General features: G+C 43.3%; 1 protein-coding gene across 2 annotated transcripts in view; it reads left to right on the top strand.

Moving 5' to 3' along the window:
* The window catches only part of LOC134791615 (uncharacterized), a 106,312-nt gene that overhangs the window by 27,118 nt on the left and 61,712 nt on the right, over positions 1-17,482 (top strand). For both annotated transcript variants that reach the window (XM_063762784.1, XM_063762696.1), the window contains exon 2: positions 17,097-17,288. In XM_063762784.1, the coding sequence (XP_063618854.1) occupies positions 17,097-17,288 (192 nt within the window). The remainder of the gene's footprint in view (positions 1-17,096; positions 17,289-17,482) is intronic.

Here is a 17,482-nt window from a genome sequence, read left to right as displayed (position 1 = left end):
GACTGTTAGTTGCCCTTCTGTTCCTCCCACTCGCGTTCCGTAGCCGCGTCTAATTTTGTGACTATTAAATAGATGACTAACGTGTCCCAGGAGTCCGTAGGTTCTCCTAGGGTCTTCAGGGCACGAAAGGAACACAACATGGAGTCAATCAGCTTTCTAATCTGTGTAGCCGATTCTTTGTTTATTGATTGCGTGTTGAAAAGTGACTTTACGTAATCGTGTGTTAGTAACCTATGATTATTGAAACGGTTTTCGAGAAACTCCCACGCGGTCGTATAGTTATCTGCTGAAAATTCCAAGGACTTATCTTATCTTATTGTTTTCGGGGGCCCTTGCGGATACACTTCGACCCATAGGGATCTTTTGTGCAGTTACCCCCTAGAAGAGATCCGTCAACTACTCAAGAGCTTTTCCCACCATATCCATGTGTCGGATGATGGAGCTCATGGGTAGCGTTTTAAAGTCCTTTGGTTCCAGGTATCCTGCTCCAAAGTCCTTCATTCTTTGTCTGGCGAGGGCGTGACATTCACACATTAAGTGTCTTACTGTCTCTTCCTCTTCGCCACACATACGACAATCGGTGTTGTCAGAGTGTTCCATCTTGGCCAGAAATCCTTTGACCCCGTAATGGCCAGTAAACACCCCCGTTATGATTTGGAGTTGTCTTTTGCTAAGTTTCCAAAGCTTTTTGCTCCAGCCGGAGTCTATTCCTTGCATAAAGAGCTTTGCATGCTTTAGACCCGTCAGACTATCCCATTCTTCTTGGTGTTTGGTCTTGGTATGGTCTTTAATAGCCGTTGTGATGGTTCCCTGTGAGAGCCCCACGAATGGTTCCGGACCTATAAGGTTACTTACAGATCCGGCTCTGGCGAGTTCATCTGCATTTTCATTGCCTATGAATCCCTCGTGCCCTGGGATCCATACCAGTTGCACCCTGTTTTGCCTTCCAAGCTGGTTCAGAGCTTGGACGCCATTATATACCAGTCTAGAGTCCACTCTGGGAGCTTCGAGCGCTTTGAGAGCGGCCTGACTGTCGCTGAGTATATAGATATTCTTCCCTTGGGTTCGCCTAACTATATTCTCATGCACACAGGCAATTATAGCGAATGTCTCGGCTTGGAAGACAGTGGCGTAATTGCCCATGCTTATACTACTACTAAAGTCATTTGCATAAATGCCTGCCCCCGTACCAGATTCTGTCTTAGACCCATCTGTGTACCATATGATGTCGTTTTCATCAGAGATTGGTGCTTCAAGACCTTCGGTCCACTCAGCCCTTGTTGGAATTTTAACGTTAAAATTCTTATGGAACACAAACTTGGGTTGCATCTTATCGCAGCCCATGTTCGTAATCCTTTTCATGAAATTGTCACATTCCATGTTTGTGTGTTTGGTCTTTGGCTTGCTATCGCTCCAGAGGCCTGTTAGGGTCAACCTGTGTAGCGATTTCCGCGCCTCAGATTGTATCACTAGGTGTAGCGGCGAGAGGTCTAGCAGTACCTCCATCGCCGCTGTTGGCGTCGTTCTAAACGCGCCAGTAATAGCCATGCATGCCGTTCTTTGTATTTTCATAAGGGCATCCCTGCATGTGCTCTTTAGTGTCCTTGGCCACCATGCCAGGCATCCGTACAAGATGATTGGTCTTACCATCATGGTATAGATCCATCTTAGTACCTTTGGGTTTAGACCCCACGTTTTGCCATAAGCCGATCTACACATTCCAAACACTCTAAGTGCCTTGGTGGTTGTTAGTTCGACATGCTTTCTCCAGTTCAGCTCTTTATCTAGTGTAACGCCTAGATATTTCACTTCATTGGACATTTCCAGTACTCTTCCATAAAGCTTCAGCTGCTTCATGCCATTAAGGGTCTTTTTCCTGGTAAACGGTATTACCACTGTTTTGCCTGGGTTTATGGAGAGTTGATGACAGTTGCACCATCTCTCCACTTGATTCAGTGCTTTATTCATGATTTCCGATACTGTTCCCGGGAATTTCCCGTTTACAAGAATTACTAAATCATCTGCGTACCCTACCGTATGTATTGGGCCTTTGTTTAGTTCTTCCAACAGTGAGTTAACTACCAGACTCCAGAGAGTTGGTGAGAGAACCCCACCCTGTGGACAACCATTCGTGGCCGTAGCTAATATTTCATCTCCCATAAGGGAGGATTTTATTAGTCGGCTATTTAGCATAGTACCAATCCATCTACAGATTGTTGGTTCTATGCCATGTTTAGATGCTGCAATATTGATTGCCTGATACGTGGTGCGGTCAAATGCCCCCTCCACGTCTATAAAAGTGGCCAGACATAGTTCTTTGTTCTCTATCGCCTGTTCCGCTCTGGTTGTCACCAGGTGTAGTGCCGTTTCAGTCGATTTACCCGGCTGATACGCACACTGCAGTTGGTGCAGCGGATGCCTCTTAAGAGGACCATCCCTTATGTGTCTGTCTACTTACCAGTTTCTCCAGTGTTTTGAGGAAAAACGATGACAGACTTATCGGCCTGTATGATTTGGCTTCTGTGTAATCTGCTTTGCCTGGTTTAGGCAAGTACGTTACCTTTACCATCCTCCACACACGTACTGTCCGAAGGCTATGCACGCTCTGTACAGTCTACCTAAGTGCGGTATTAGTACATTGGCGCCCTCTTGTAGTAGTATGGGGTAGATTTCATCTGGCCCCGGGGCTTTGTATGGTTGAAATGAGGATAGTGCCCATTGTATCTTATCGTGATCTACTATACCTTTTTAGACGTGTCCCAGTTGTACCTGGTCGTGCTGATGGATTGTTCCATTGCACCGGTTGCTACATCGTCCGTTACGCTCTGATGTATTATCGAGCCTGGGAAGTGTGTGTCACACATAACTTTGAGGGTTTCTAGCCCCGTTTCAGTCATTCTTCCGTCACTTCTTCTAATGGAAGTGAGTGGAACTGACTTCGTTGCAGCTAGTGCCTTTGTAAGTCTCATGCCTTCCGGTATGGACCTGATTTGATCGCAATGGTTCATCCATGCTTTCCTTTTTACTTTCCTCACAGCTTTGCTGTATTCCGTGTCTGTATTCAGTTTTCGCGCGTAATGCTCGAAGTTATTGGTCCTTTTAGCATCATTGAAGACAGCCCTGGTTTCCTTCCGGAGTTTTGCAATCTCCGGGTTCCACCAGGGCACCTTCTTCGCCAGGACTTTCTTTTTCGGGCAGTTGTTTGTCCAAGCTATATAGACAGCTTGTGTTATTCTGTCTGTTTCAAGTTCTATGTCAATAATAGAGTTTAACTTGCCTTTAGGGTCTCCCAGTTCCACCTCCAGGTCGCTTTTGAACGCTAACCAGTTGGTGTTCCTGGGATTCCGTTTGCGTATAGTTTCTAATTGGATTTTAGTCGTATACCTGAAGCATATATATCTGTGGTCCGATAAAGAAATCTCCCCAGAGACATGCCATGAGCTAATCTTATTACTCGCGTTGTTGGACGCTAGCGTTATATCAATAACCTCCCCCCGCCTTGCATTGACGAATGTCGGTTCATTGCCTTTATTTAATAGTTGTAAAGAAGAGCTTACCAGAAAATCCAGTACCTTCTCCCCTCTTCTGTTGACATCCGAGCTCCCCCAGATGACGTGGTGAGCATTTGCATCGCAGCCGATGATCAGGTCGGTGTTCGCCTGCTGGCTGCCGTAAGCAGCGAGATCCCTCAGTTGCCCAGTGATTGGATCCGCTGCCTCGTAGGGAAGGTAGGCTGATGAGATGATTAGTGCCTTACCCCCCCCCCCCCCCTTGTTTTGGATCTTGACCGTAGTCAGATCCCTGGAACAGAAAGCATGTAGAAGCAGAGCGTCAATGCCACTTTTAACATAGATACATGTCCTCATAGTACTCTCAGGACAAACATATAACAATGTCCCGCCAGTACCGTTTAAGCCTCTTATCTCGCCTTTGTAAATGTATGGTTCTTGAATAAGAGCAATATCGAATTTATCGCTTTTTAACAGCTTAGCCAGAAGGGCAGTGGCTGCTTTATTGTGCTGGAGATTAATCTGTACGCACCTTAAGCCCTCCATTGCGGCGTTTATTGTTTGGTGGTGCTGAGATCAGCAGCCACCTCCTGGACCGTGTCGTCGAAGGACATGGGTGACATGGTACCCTCCAGGTAGAGTTCCGCCAGACCACGCAGATCCTCTGAGCCCGCCATCGATGAAATCGGTGACGATGCTCGAGACATGCGCGGTCCAGCATGGTCCTCTCCTAGCTGCACCATGCCCCCCGCCTCCTCCGACTGATCTCTCTGGTGGCGCCTCCCGTTCCGGGGCCCCCCCTGTCGCCACAGCGACCGTAGCCTTCTGGGCTACTCCCCCCCCCCCCTCTCCCCCCTCCCTACACGGCTCGACCTCAGCCCCCCCAGGCCCCTGCTCCCGCGCTTCCTCCAGAAGCTTGAAGTGGCTGGTGTCGAGCCCCGGTCCATCAGTACGATTCGCCTGGTGCTCGGCCCCGACCCCACGGTGTCGACTACCTTCCACTCGCTCGTGCGCAGCCTAGGCTTCCTCCTCTGCAGCACCCTGAGGGCTCTCGCCATGTCCTGAGTGCCATCGACCACCGTTCTCCAGGCCATCTTGACCGGTTTCGGCAGATCTTTGGCACTCACGACCTTCAGGCGCAGCCCGGCAATCTCTCCACCTCCGAGTACCGTGCCGAGCCATGCCGCGGATTCCCTCCCCTTGCAGGTGACGTTGAGCGGGGTGCGTAACGGTCCATATAACAACTTTTGATATATTTTTAGTCGATATAACGATTGAGGGACATAATGCTAATGGAGCTTGTCTGCTCTTTGGTGTGCTTAAATATGGTACTCCGCCTTATCTCTTCAATAAGCTTTCTTGTATTAAGCTCCGCGAACGCCGTAACTGTGGAATTCAATTGTTAATGCCACGCCATGCCACAGCAGCGTTTCGGGGAAGTTTTCGCTATGCCGCGTCGAAAGTCTGGAACAATATACCTCCGCCTTTGAGAAACCTGCAAAGTATTCATAGCTTTAAAACAAAGATTAAACTGTATTTACTTAATCACCAACGTAGCCAAGAAGCCTACAGACTTGATACCAGCTGCCTGTAGTTTGTAATTTTACTTACGCTACGTCTTACGTAAGCGAACAACTCGCGAACGCGGCGCGGCGCGGCGCGGCGCGGCGCGGCGAGGAAGAAACAAAACGTTGATACGTATAGGTGTGTCCTACTCACACATGAGCGATTTAGACGCGAAGCGGCGCGGCGCGGCGCGGCGAAGAAGAAACAAAACGTTGATACGTATAGGTGTGTCCTACTCACACATGAACGCGGCGAAGGCGCGGCGCGGCGCGGCGGCCTTGTCCGACTAGGGAGACACTCCACGATCGCAATGGCCGCACGCAGACACGGTTTATTAGTAAATTCGTATTTAAATTATGAGTAACCTATGTCTTTATGTGGTTATGCAAGTAAGTGCAGCGTTCTTCGTTGTCTAAAATTTTGGTTTACTGGGATATTGATTTGGCACCGCCTTCAAAAACTAAGTACACAATTACCCGGGTGGTTATTAATTTGCTTATTAGGTACTAGCTTTTGCCCGCGAATTCGTCTGCGTGGAATTAGTAATTTGGGTACCATAATTTTTAAACAAATCTGCTTTTTATTACATCCTTCTTTTCGCCCCCAAAATGGATGACTAATTACAATTAGTCAAAAATGCGAACTTTCTTTATTTGTAACGAAATTAAGATATTATTTTCTTTTATTTATTTATTAATTTTGACGTGATAACGTAAGTTGATAAAGTTGAAAAAGTTGGAGAAGTTGAAGTTGGACAATTTAAAGTTGGAGAAGTTGGAGAATTTGAAAAAGTTGAAGAAGTTCGAGTTGGAGAAGTTGAATTTGAATTTGAAGAAGTTGGAGAAGTTGAAGTTGAAGAAGTTGAAAAGGTTGGAGAAGTTGGAGAAGTTGAAGTTGAAGAAGTTGGAGAAGCTGAAGTTAAAGATGTTGGAGAAGTCGAAGTTGAAGTTGAAAAAGTTGGAGAATTTGAAGAAGTTGGATGCATTGAAGAAGTAGAAGTTGAAGAAGTAGGAAGATAAATAAGTTGGAGAAATTGAGGAAGTTGAAAAAGTTGGAGAAGTTCGAGTTGGAGAAGTTGAATTTGAATTTGAAGAAGTTGGAGAAGTTGAAGTTGAAGAAGTTGAAAAGGTTGGAGAAGTTGTTCAGTTGAAGAAGTGGGAGAAGTTGAAGTTGAAAAAGTTGGAGAATTTGTAGAAGTTGGATGCATTGAAGAAGTAGAAGTTGAAGAAGTAGGAAGATAAATAAGTTGGAGAAATTGAGGAAGTTGAAAAAGTTGGAGAAGTTAAAAAAGTTCGAGAAGTTGAAAAAGTTGGAGAAGTTGAAGTTGAATTTGAAGAAGTTGGAGAAGTTGAAGAAGTTGAAAAGGTTGGACAAGTTGAAGAAGTGGAAAAGGTTGGAGATGTTGAAGGTTGAAGAAGTTGGAGAAGTTGAAGTTAAAGAAGTTGGAGATGTTGAAGTTATAGAAGTCTACTTCTTCAACTTCTAAGTTGAAGAAGATGGAGAAGTTCTTGAAGTAGATGTTGAAGTTGAAGAAGTGGGAGAAGTTGAAGTTGAAGAAGTGGGAGAAGTTGAAGTTGAAGAAGTTGAAGTTAAAGAAATTGGAGAAGTCGAAGTTGAAGAAGTTGAAGTTAAAGAAGTAGGAGAAGTTGAAGTTAGAGAAGTTGAAGAAATTGAAAAGGTTGGAGAAGTTGAAGTTGAAGTAGAAGAAGTTGGAAAAGTCGAAGTTGAAGTTGAAGAAGTAGGAGAAGTTGAAGTTAGAGAAGTTGAAGAAATTGAAAAGGTTGGAGAAATTGAAGTTGAAGTTGGAGAAGTGAAGAAGTTGAAGAAGTTGAAAAAGTTGAAGCGCTTCGAGTTGGAGAAGTTGAAGTTGAAGAAGTTGAAAAAGATGGAGAAGTTGAAGAAGTTTGAGTTGGAGAAGTTGAAGTTGGAGAAGTTGAAGTTGGACAATTTAAAGTTGGAGAAGTTGAAGAAGTTGGAGAAGTTGAAGAAGTTCGAGTTGGAGAAGTTGAAGGTGAATTTGAAGAAATTGAAAAGGAGAAGTTGAAGTTGAAGTAGGAGAAGTTGTAGATGTTGGAGAAGTTGATAAAGTTGAAAAGAAGTTGAAGAAGTTGAAGAATTTCGAGTTGGAGAAGTTGAAGTTGAATTTGAAGAAGTTGGAGAAGTTGAAGTTGAAGAAGTTGTAAAGGTTGGAGAAGTTGAAAAGGTTGGAGAAGTTGAAGACGTGGAAAAGGTTGGAGATGTTGAAGGTTGAAGAAGTTGGAGAAGTTGAAGTTAAAGAAGTTGGAGATGTTGAAGTTATAGAAGTCTACTTCTTCAACTTCTAAGTTGAAGAAGATGGAGAAGTTCTTGAAGAAGTAGATGTTGAAGTTGAAGAAGTGGGAGAAGTTGAAGTTGAAGAAGTGGGAGAAGTTGAAGTTGAAGAAGTTGAAGTTAAAGAAATTGGAGAAGTCGAAGTTGAAGAAGTTGAAGTTAAAGAAGTAGGAGAAGTTGAAGTTAGAGAAGTTGAAGAAATTGAAAAGGTTGGAGAAGTTGAAGTTGAAGTAGAAAAAGTTGGAAAAGTCGTAGTTGAAGAAGTAGGAGAAGTTGAAGTTGAAGAAGTTGTAAAGGTTGGAGAAGTTGAAAAGGTTGGAGAAGTTGAAGAAGTGGCAAAGGTTGGAGATGTTGAAGGTTGAAGAAGTTGGAGATGTTGAAGTTATAGAAGTAGAAGTTGAAGAAGATGGAGAAGTTCTTGAAGAAGTAGATGTTGAAGTTGAAGAAGTGGGAGAAGTTGAAGTTGAAGAAGTTGAAGTTAAAGAAATTGGAGAAGTCGAAGTTGAAGAAGTTGAAGTTGAAGAAGTAGGAGAAGTTGAAGTTAGAGAAGTTGAAGAAATTGAAAAGGTTGGAGAAGTTGAAGTTGAAGTAGAAGAAGTTGGAAAAGTCGAAGTTGAAGTTGAAGAAGTAGGAGAAGTTGAAGTTAGAGAAGTTGAAGAAATTGAAAAGGTTGGAGAAATTGAAGTTGAAGTTGGAGAAGTGAAGAAGTTGAAGAAGTTGAAAAAGTTGAAGCGCTTCGAGTTGGAGAAGTTGAAGTTGAATTTGAAGAAGTTAGTGAAGTTGAAGTTGAAGAAGTTGAAAAGGTTGGAGAACTTGAAGAAGTTGAAAGGTTGGAGAAGTTGAAGTTGAAGAAGTTGAAGTTAAAGTTGGAGAAGTCGAAGTTGAAGAAGTTGAAGTTGAAGAAGTAGGATAAGTTGGAGAAGTTGAAAAAGTTGAAGCAGTTCGAGTTGGACAAGTTGTAGTTGAATTTGAAGATTTTGGAGAAGTTGAAGTTGAAAAGGTTGGAGAACTTGAAGAAGTAGATGTTGAAGTTGAAGAAGTGGGAGAAGTTGAAGTTGAAGAAGTGGGAAAAGTTGAAGTTGAAGAAGTTGAAGTTAAGAAGTTGGAGAAGTCGAAGTTGAAGAAGTTGAAGTTGAAGAAGTAGGAGAAGTTGAAGTCAGAGAAGTTAAAGAAATTGAAAAGGTTGGAGAAGTTGAAGTTGAAGTAAAAAAAGTTGGAGAAGTCGAAGTTGAAGTTGAAGAAGTAGGAGAAGTTGAAGTTAGAGACGTTGAAGAAGTTGAAAAGGTTGGAGAAGTTGAAGTTGAAGTTGGAGAAGTTGAAGAAGTTGGAGAAGTTGAAAAAGTTGAAGCAGTTAGAGTTGGAGAAGTTGAATTTGAAGAAGTTGGAGAAGTTGAAGTTGAAGAAGTTGAAAAGGTTGGAGTAGTCGAATTTGAAGAAGTTGAAGTTGAAGAAGTTGAAAAGGTTGGAGAACTTGAAGAAGTTGAAAAGGTTGGAGAAGTTGAAGTTCAAGAAGTAGGAGATGTTGAAGTTATAGAAGTAGAAGTTGAAGAAGTTGGAGAAGTTGTAGAAGTTCGAGTTGGAGAAGTTGAAGTAAGAGAAGTTGAAGAAGTTGAAGAAGTAGACGTTGAAGGACAGTTGAAAAAGTAGGAGCTGAAGTTGAAGAAGTTGAAAAGGTTGGAGATGTGAAGTTTAAGAAGTAGGAGAAGTTGAAGTTAAAAAAGTTGGAGAAGTTGAAGTTGAAGTAGGAGAAGTTGAAGTTGAAGTAGTTGAAAAGGTTGAAAAAGTTGAAGAAGTAGGAGAAGTCGAAGTTGAAGTTGAAAAGGTTGAAGAAGTTGAATAAGTAGGAGAAGTTAAAGTTGAAGACGTTGAAAAGATTGAATAAGTAGGAGAAGTCGAAGTTGAAGTTGAAAAGGTTGAAGAAGTTGAATACGTAGGAGAAGTTAAAGTTGAAGACGTTGAAAAGGTTGAAGAAGTTGAAGAAGTAGGAGAAGTTGAAGAAGTAGGAGAAGTTGAAGTTAGAGAAGTTGATGAAGTTAAAGAAGTTGAAGTTAGAGAAGTTGAAGTAGGAGAAGTTAAAGTTGAAGTTGAAAAGGTTGAAGAAGTTGAAGAAGTAGAAGTTGAAGAAGTTGAAGTTGACGAATTTGAAAAGGTTGGAAAAGTTCGAGTTGGAGAAGTTGAAGAATCGTTGAAGAAAAGGTTGTTGATTCCCCATACAAACTTCCACCCCCTTTTTCACCCCCTTTAAGAGGGATTTCTGGGATAAAAAGTACCCTATGTCCTTCCCCGGGACTCAAACTATCTCTATACCAAATTTCATGAAAATCGGTTCAGCCGTTTAAGCGTGAAGAGGTAACAGACAGACAGACAGACAGACGGACACACTTTCGCTTTTATAATATTACTAGCTTTTGCCCGCGACTTCGTCTGCGTGGAATTAGTGACAGCAGCTAAACTAGGTATGGCGCCTGGATAATTCTAATAGCAATGATTCAATTCGCACATTGCTTGCTTCAATTATTAGGCAATTCATTAACTCTTTCAATTCCACCCCCCTTTGCACTCTCTTCAGGGATGATTTCCGACATAAAAACTATCCTATGTCCTTCCCCGGGACTCAAACTATCCCTATACCAAATTTCAACTAAATCGGTTCAGCGGCTTAAGCGTGAAGAGGTAACAGACAGACAGACAGACAGACACACTTTCGCCTTTATAATATTAAGTATTGATATAGTATGGATAGTATGGATTAATTACGTTTTGGCAGAAATTGGCTTTACGACGGGATAGGGACTGGACAAGGATAGGGGTGGGGTCTGGGTATATAAAAAAATATTTTGTGCTTTTCAGTGGGTTGGGTTTTTGAAAGGACCTCAAAAGGAAACAACGGAACCCTTATACCCCTTATAGGATCACTCGTGCGTCTGTCTGTCTGTCCGTCTGTCACAGCCTATTTTCTCGGAAACTACTGGACCAATTAAGTTGAAATTTGGTACACATATGTACATTAGTAACCTAAAGATGGACATTTTTTTATAATTTTAAAATACATAGGTTCGAAGTTATTTAAGAAAATAGCCAAAAAATGACCATTTATCTCCAAAACTACTGGGTCTAAAATATTGAAAAACAATATATACAAAATAGTTCTTTACCTATAGATGACAGGAAAACCTATTAGAAATGTGAAGTCAAGCGTGAGTCGGAATTATGTACGGAACCCTAGAAACGCGAGTCTGACTCGCACTTGGCCGGTTTTTTTAAAGAAATTATATTAAGTTATTTTGCTTTTATGTTTGTTTTTTTAATTGATTTATTTATATTTTTACTTTTTTATTTCACGTTATTTATTTTTGTCTCATTATGACGATCGATTGATCTTGCTGCGCGCTCGTAATACAGGGACCCACTCCCTCTCCCACTCGCACTCGCACTCGCACTCTCAATCCCACTGAAAACCGCATCAAAATCACGGACAAACATACATACATAAATACATACCGGTCAAACTGAGAACCTCCTTTTTTTTAAGGCGGTTAAAAACGAAAGTAGTTGCTCTTTTCTGTGACCTAGACTTCGCAATTAGCTTAAAAAAATTAAAATAATTACATTAATTACTTTGCCGAATCTTTATTACAGCGAACTCAGAATAGTCGTAAGTGCCATAGACGCTACTGGAGTTAAGTCTTTTATGTCAATTTCCGCGAATTTATATATTTTTTTAGTTTTGTGCCTATAGATTACAGGAAAACCTATAAAGAAATCAAACGGGAGTCGACTAATCAAATCATAGCCGGTAATTCTATATACGCCACGCCTCTAGCCGCGTCATATTCGCGTCTAAAAATCAAATGGATTGATCGCGCCCGTTCCGCGCCGCGCCGCGCCGCCGCCGCGCCGCTTCGCCATCGCGTCAAAATCGCTCACCTAGGACACTTCCATATGCAACAACGGTTTGTTTTTTCCGTGCCGCGTCTCACCGCGCCTCGCCGCCCGACATTCGCGTGCAAATCGCGCGGCGCCGCGTTCGCAACGAGATCGCTTACGTAGGACACTTCTATGGGCATCAAAGGATTGATTTAGCCGCGCCGCGCCGCGCCGCGCCGCGTTCGCGCGTTGTTCGCCTACGTAAGACGTAGCGTTATGCTTACCTCAAGTGTTTTGTTCCTTTGGCCTGACAAGGGTTCATCATTCCTTTACGCCATACTTAGTAGAGTGCTGTTATGTTAGTATTTCGTACATTTTCGTAAATTCGTCATCCTACAATGCTGTTTTGCTAATAAGCTAATCTTACAAGATTTTTTAACGTAGATTTCATGAACTCTCGATGTTGGTTTGGTCTGACATTGCTTTTTAGTTAGTGTAGCCACCGTTGGCGCTAGTAGTATATACAGCTGTAATGCTCAGCCAAGATATGGTCGGACCGGATCGATACAGCGATTTAGAGCACGATGCTTGTTTTTGTATTAATTAATCTTAATTGTAAATAGTCGTTATGTTGTATCTTCTTGCTGTGTAACTTTTTTCTTATATAACTAACTGTTTACTGTATGTTATTTCTGTCTTTTTTCTTCTTGTCTGTTACCTTCCGTGATTCTTCTCACTTGATGGTCTCATCGGAAGATCAGCGCTGGAAGCCACCAGCAACATGCTGAGATGGGGCCATTTCGTGGCACTTTAATCTTATTTTGTGTTTCTTTTTTTTATACTATGTACTGTTCCGATTGTTTGTGCTTACGAATAAATCTATTCTATTCTATTCTAATGCACTTTTGCTATAACAATACATGGTATATTCTTAGAGAGTCTAACTATCGTCAAGTATAATGAACTTGTAATATAACAACTTCTAATCTAACATTAACAGCGTATAATGTATATGTGATATAATTATGTTCCATATAACGCTCAGTTGGCATAATGTAGTACTGGTATAATTTGTAATATTTACTACTATTATAACAACCTACGTATTCGAACTTAAGGCAGGTCTCAGTTAGGTACGACGACGAGCGAAGCGAGGAGGAGTGTTAGGTAGAACTGCGATCCTACAGCGCCAGAACCGACTTTTTTATTATAACCTCAACTTATTTTTATACATTTGAATACATTATACCATAAATACTTATAACAAATATTCATTATATCCAGTAAACCTTATATCGAATAGCTTTTATATCGATTAAACATTATACCCAATGAAAATAGTTATTTTATTGTTATATCAAAAGTTCATTATACCGCTTAAGTGATAATTTGGTATAACCATGAAATTATACCAAAAGTTGTTATATATTTTGAAAATATATCAAAAATTGTTATACGGATCATTACACACCCGTTGAGCGCGCCCCCCACGAGGTTGCCGAGTGTGATGTCGGGCATGGGTTCTTCGGCCTCGTCAAGAGATAGGAGCAGAGCTCCTACGATGGCCGGCATATGCTCCTGCACCACTTTCTCGGCAGGAAAGGCCACTGGGACGATGGCCATCTTCTCGCTCGCCGTGACTTCCGCGAACGATCCCCCTACCTTCGCTCTCTTGGAGTCACCAGCGAGCAGAGATGAATCGCCACTGGCCCCCAGTGACCTCTTATTCTGTGGCCTTCCCGCTCCACTTGTGGAGGGTCCGGCCACCGATTCCGCGTCCGTTCTTAGTCGCGCCTTCGCACGCCTCTTCTGCCTCCTGGACTTAGCGGCTCCTCCACCCGACTGCACGTCCACGCCCTTAGGAATGGCCGCGTTGTCGAGGGCGCCCGGAGCAACGCCAGCAGGATTTGGAAGCGGTGCTACCGTTTGCCTCTTGCAGTAGGCCATCGTTCCGCTGCCTACTCCTCCGGCACCTGCGCTAGTCGGTCCCCCTGGGGGAACTTGCTCGGCGCGAGTGGTACCTTTGAAGTGGCCTGCTCCACCATGGCCTCTGCCTTTCGCGCCGTGCGCGTCCTCCGTCCTCACGGACCTCCAAACCTTACCGCTACCTACTCTCGCGTTCCTGTCAGGGACAGGCCCACTAAGAGCTGGTGCAGCAACCTTTGCGCTATGCGCCTTTGCCTCATCCCGTACGGGTCCGGCTTTTCCTCCTTCCGTCGTTTTTGGACTTTTTGGTATTATGCTATCCATAAACCACCAGTGAAATTTTCAGCAGCTTGGCTCCCCACCCTCCTCGGAGCCTCACATTTGGGATGCTTTGACGCATCAGGGATACCAAGCTGATATAGCGTCCCAAAGTGCGTTGCCCATGAATCCGCACGGTGCCAAAACCCTAGTCAGCTCCACAGCCGACATGGGAGTCGTGCTCCGCCGATTATAGACCCCTACACCCCAGGACACTCGCCATGCGGCCATCTGACTGGACACAACAGCCGATTGATCTTGACTGGCTAGGTCTAGACCTCCCGTGTGAGATGAATCTAGAGCCAAAGGAACTTCTTCTAACGGGGATAACGACAACAGACCCCCGCTTCGCGCCCGCTCCCAGGATCTCCTTCTCCACCCGTACGGGTCCCCGCGCACGGCACAAACACGCGGGTGGCATTCTACCGCTAATCATCCTTCTTTGTGGATGAGAAGCCCGCTGCGACATGCCACATCATCGCTTACGGCTGATTACGTGGGATATGGATCGTTATTTGTGGCCACCAATCTTCCCGCCCCTGCATGCTCGCCTCCGTCAAAGGAGACGAACCTACAGTGGCTTCTCGATGTTGGCACACAAATACAGATCCATCTGAGGGATAGGGATAGATAGGTTGGGATTGCGTGAAGGGTGTTCTTTGCACTGGTTCACTTACCTGGCCCCGTTGCACATGAAGTCATACGGATGACATCATCGACTTCCGAGCCCGGCGTTCGATCCGTTGCAAAACTCACCCTGAGATAGTTCAACTGGTTGTTTCCGTTCTGCCTGTTTCTACGGTAGAACCAGGCAGTTAACAGGCAGTAACCTCGGGAAGGAGCACAACCAGTTTTGCCTCGAGGATCTCCGCAACTTGTGCTCCCCCCGAGACCATTCACCATGCCAACTACCGGACAGGTAGCTACCATAGAGACAGACCCATCGCAAGCAGCGACCGGCCGCAAATTATTCCTTGCATATGGACCCGCCTCCGCCCAATTACTTAATTACAGTCGCCATCAGATATATCGGAGCGGCCAAGGTGTTCATAATATCTGAACACGCGCCCTAACGCCTTGACAATAGAGGCGTGTTCAGATATTTGTGAGCGCCTTGGCCGTTCTGATATATCTGATGGCGATTGTACTTGCAAAACGGTGCCGGTTAAGGCTGCGCGTAGGTAATGAAACTTTTGTATGGCACCTAGATCCTTAAGAATCGTGTATCAGAGAAGTATACGTGTCCCTAAACCCTAACCAATGCTCGTACGAACCGTCGAAGGTGGGGAGTGATATTGTAGGTATTAATTTAACCTTATATTATAGCCCACGGAATCGGCGCTGGCAGGGGCAGCCGTTAGCAACAGCGGGGCATTTGTTGCCAACGTCAGTTAATTCGGACGCTGCGGCCACTGTCTGATAATATTGCCCCTCGAACTCTTCGTGGTATTCTAAATGCTTAGGGAGGTCACTCGACTCTGCTAACTCCTCGATCCTAGTTTGAACGACATCGAAATCTCGATAATAACTCGCGGCATTATTTATGCGTAATTGTAACTCGACTTTTTGAATATTAGTTAAATTAGCCTTATTAAGCGTAGCGACATATTTAGCGAATAACGTGAGTTTACCCTTGAGTGTGCCTCGTCTTTGCGTCAAGACACGCGGGTCGTTTAAATCTACAGTTAAGGAAATTGGAGTCACTGCTGTTTTAGGAGTAGCCATGGTGTCTGTGAGAGAATGTAAAGCACTTACAGTTTATTCCCGAAACTCGTTGTTGGCACGTAATGGCGGCCGTGTGCACCACGCGACACGTGCTCGACACTGGAAGGTTACAAAATAGACACGGTATTAGCACAATGCCGATTGAAGGGAAGAAGGTGTATAATGGATGGCCTGACCGTTTCTTGCTGATCCTGGCAATGTTTGGGAGGTTAGCGTTTCAGGAGGTCTCAGGAGCAGCAGGCGGGTCTCTTCAATGATTTTTCTTATTTTGGTTTTATAGAATTAATTAAATTAATTTGTATAACTTTGGATAGTATGGCGACTTTATATAAAAATGCAAAATAATCGCGAGAGCGGCTTGTGTGCCTTGCCGTGTAGGATGGTAAAGTGGTAGAGGCTGTCGCCGCGCCCCCGCGCGGCCGTGCTTGGAAACTCCGCCTCTTCTTGGGATGCCCGCTAGATGGCGTTAGGCTCGCGAACACATATGAAACAAAAATGTTTATAGATAAACAAAAACCATGTTTATCGAGGTCAAGTCATTATTTTTATTTAATACTTATATTGAAAAAAAAATAAAGAGTACCACTTTTCACTGTAACCTGTCTTGTCCAAATGCATCGCTCTTCCAGTTTTAGTTCTTTAGATTTTATTGGAATAGACCTGGAGCCCATTTTTTATTTGTAGGTTTTTTACTTTTTAGGTGATTTTAGTTTAGAATGTTTAGTTATTAGTTTAATTTATTAATTTTTTTGCCATTATTATTTAATTTATATTTAAGTTTAGTTTTTAATTAGTTTTATGTTTAGATTATGTGTTATTATTTCTTTACTTTGTAACTTTTGAATGCCAATAAATTGCTTATTATAATATTAATAAAATATCATGCTATATAATAACATAGACAATATCTTTTAAAATGTACGTTGCACGGGTCTTATATATTTTTTTTGTACAACAATATGCACGCACGAAGTTTGTCCAAGGATATTTTCACTGTAACCTGTACATCCGCGGTATCGCATCACACTCACGCACACAAAATTAGATTTAGATCATAACTGTGACAAAATATTAGCTAAGTATCAAACTAACCACCGTAGGGGACCATTATGACCCAAGTGTCGCAGTTTCACAACATAATGTTACACAATGTTAACTTTAACTTGTCTCGATTATTTTACGAAATTGATATGGGGCATAATGTAATAATATTATTTCAATATTGTATGAAGGTATATTCATCTATGCTAAAAGTGAGACATTCGTATTATTATCCATTTAAGAGATAAAATATAAAACAATGTATTTTTTACTGTAACCTGCTTAAACTGTGATCAATATAAATCCTGACAGGTGATTGTGACTTCTGACTCGATACATACACTAGCATAATAACGTCAGCTCGTGCTGGCCGTCTGGATTTCCACACAGGAAATGCAGGACGAGATTCTAGACTCATTCAATTTGATTATATATTATTTTATATTACAACTCACTTTAAGCTGCTACATTTCCCTCCTAACCTGTGTAGTGTAACTTTAACCTGTATCACAAAACTTCAACTTGCCATAATTTCGTTCCCTTTTTGAAATTTGGGATACTTGAAGTATTAAAAAATATTTCTGTCTTAAATCTGAAAAAAACTTTAACCTGTAGATGCCACTATTTTGAGAATCACGCCTGTACCACTACCACCAGTTTTAACATTGACATATTCACTCACGTCTATATACATCTCGCTCGTACTCGCATATTAGTGCAAGCGAGATGTATAGAATGTAATTTACGTAGACGCGAGCTAATCTGTCAATGTCAAAACTGGTGGTAGCCGTACTGTACTGCTTTCCAAAAAACACGACGTATTACCGCCCTCAGAACGAGCGTAAGCGTCATTACTTCGAGCAAATCCTTCAGCCGGAACTGGAGGCGTGCGTAGGGGAGAGGGAGCGCTGGGGCGTGACCCTCGCCTACATGAGTTACTACTCGTATGACCCCCGGACATACCGCTGGTTAGACAACGACGTGTACGACTGCGCCTGGGGCTGCTTCTTCCTGCGCATGGGCTGGGTGAGTGTGTTCCAGGCTTTGCGGGGCACGTGTGTTTGTTGTCACGCTGGAGCGCCTGCACCGCTACGTGCACCTGGGTGGGGCTACTTCTTCCTGCGCATGGGCTGGGTGAGCGTGTTCTAAGCTCTGCGGGGCACGTGTGTTTGTCGTCACGCTGGAGCGCCTGCACCGCTACGTGCACCTGGGTGGGGCTA

The sequence above is a fragment of the Cydia splendana genome, chromosome 1, assembly GCF_910591565.1.
Source record: "Cydia splendana chromosome 1, ilCydSple1.2, whole genome shotgun sequence".
Taxonomy (NCBI): domain Eukaryota; kingdom Metazoa; phylum Arthropoda; class Insecta; order Lepidoptera; family Tortricidae; genus Cydia; species Cydia splendana.
This window is presented reverse-complemented; position numbering and strand designations above follow the sequence as displayed.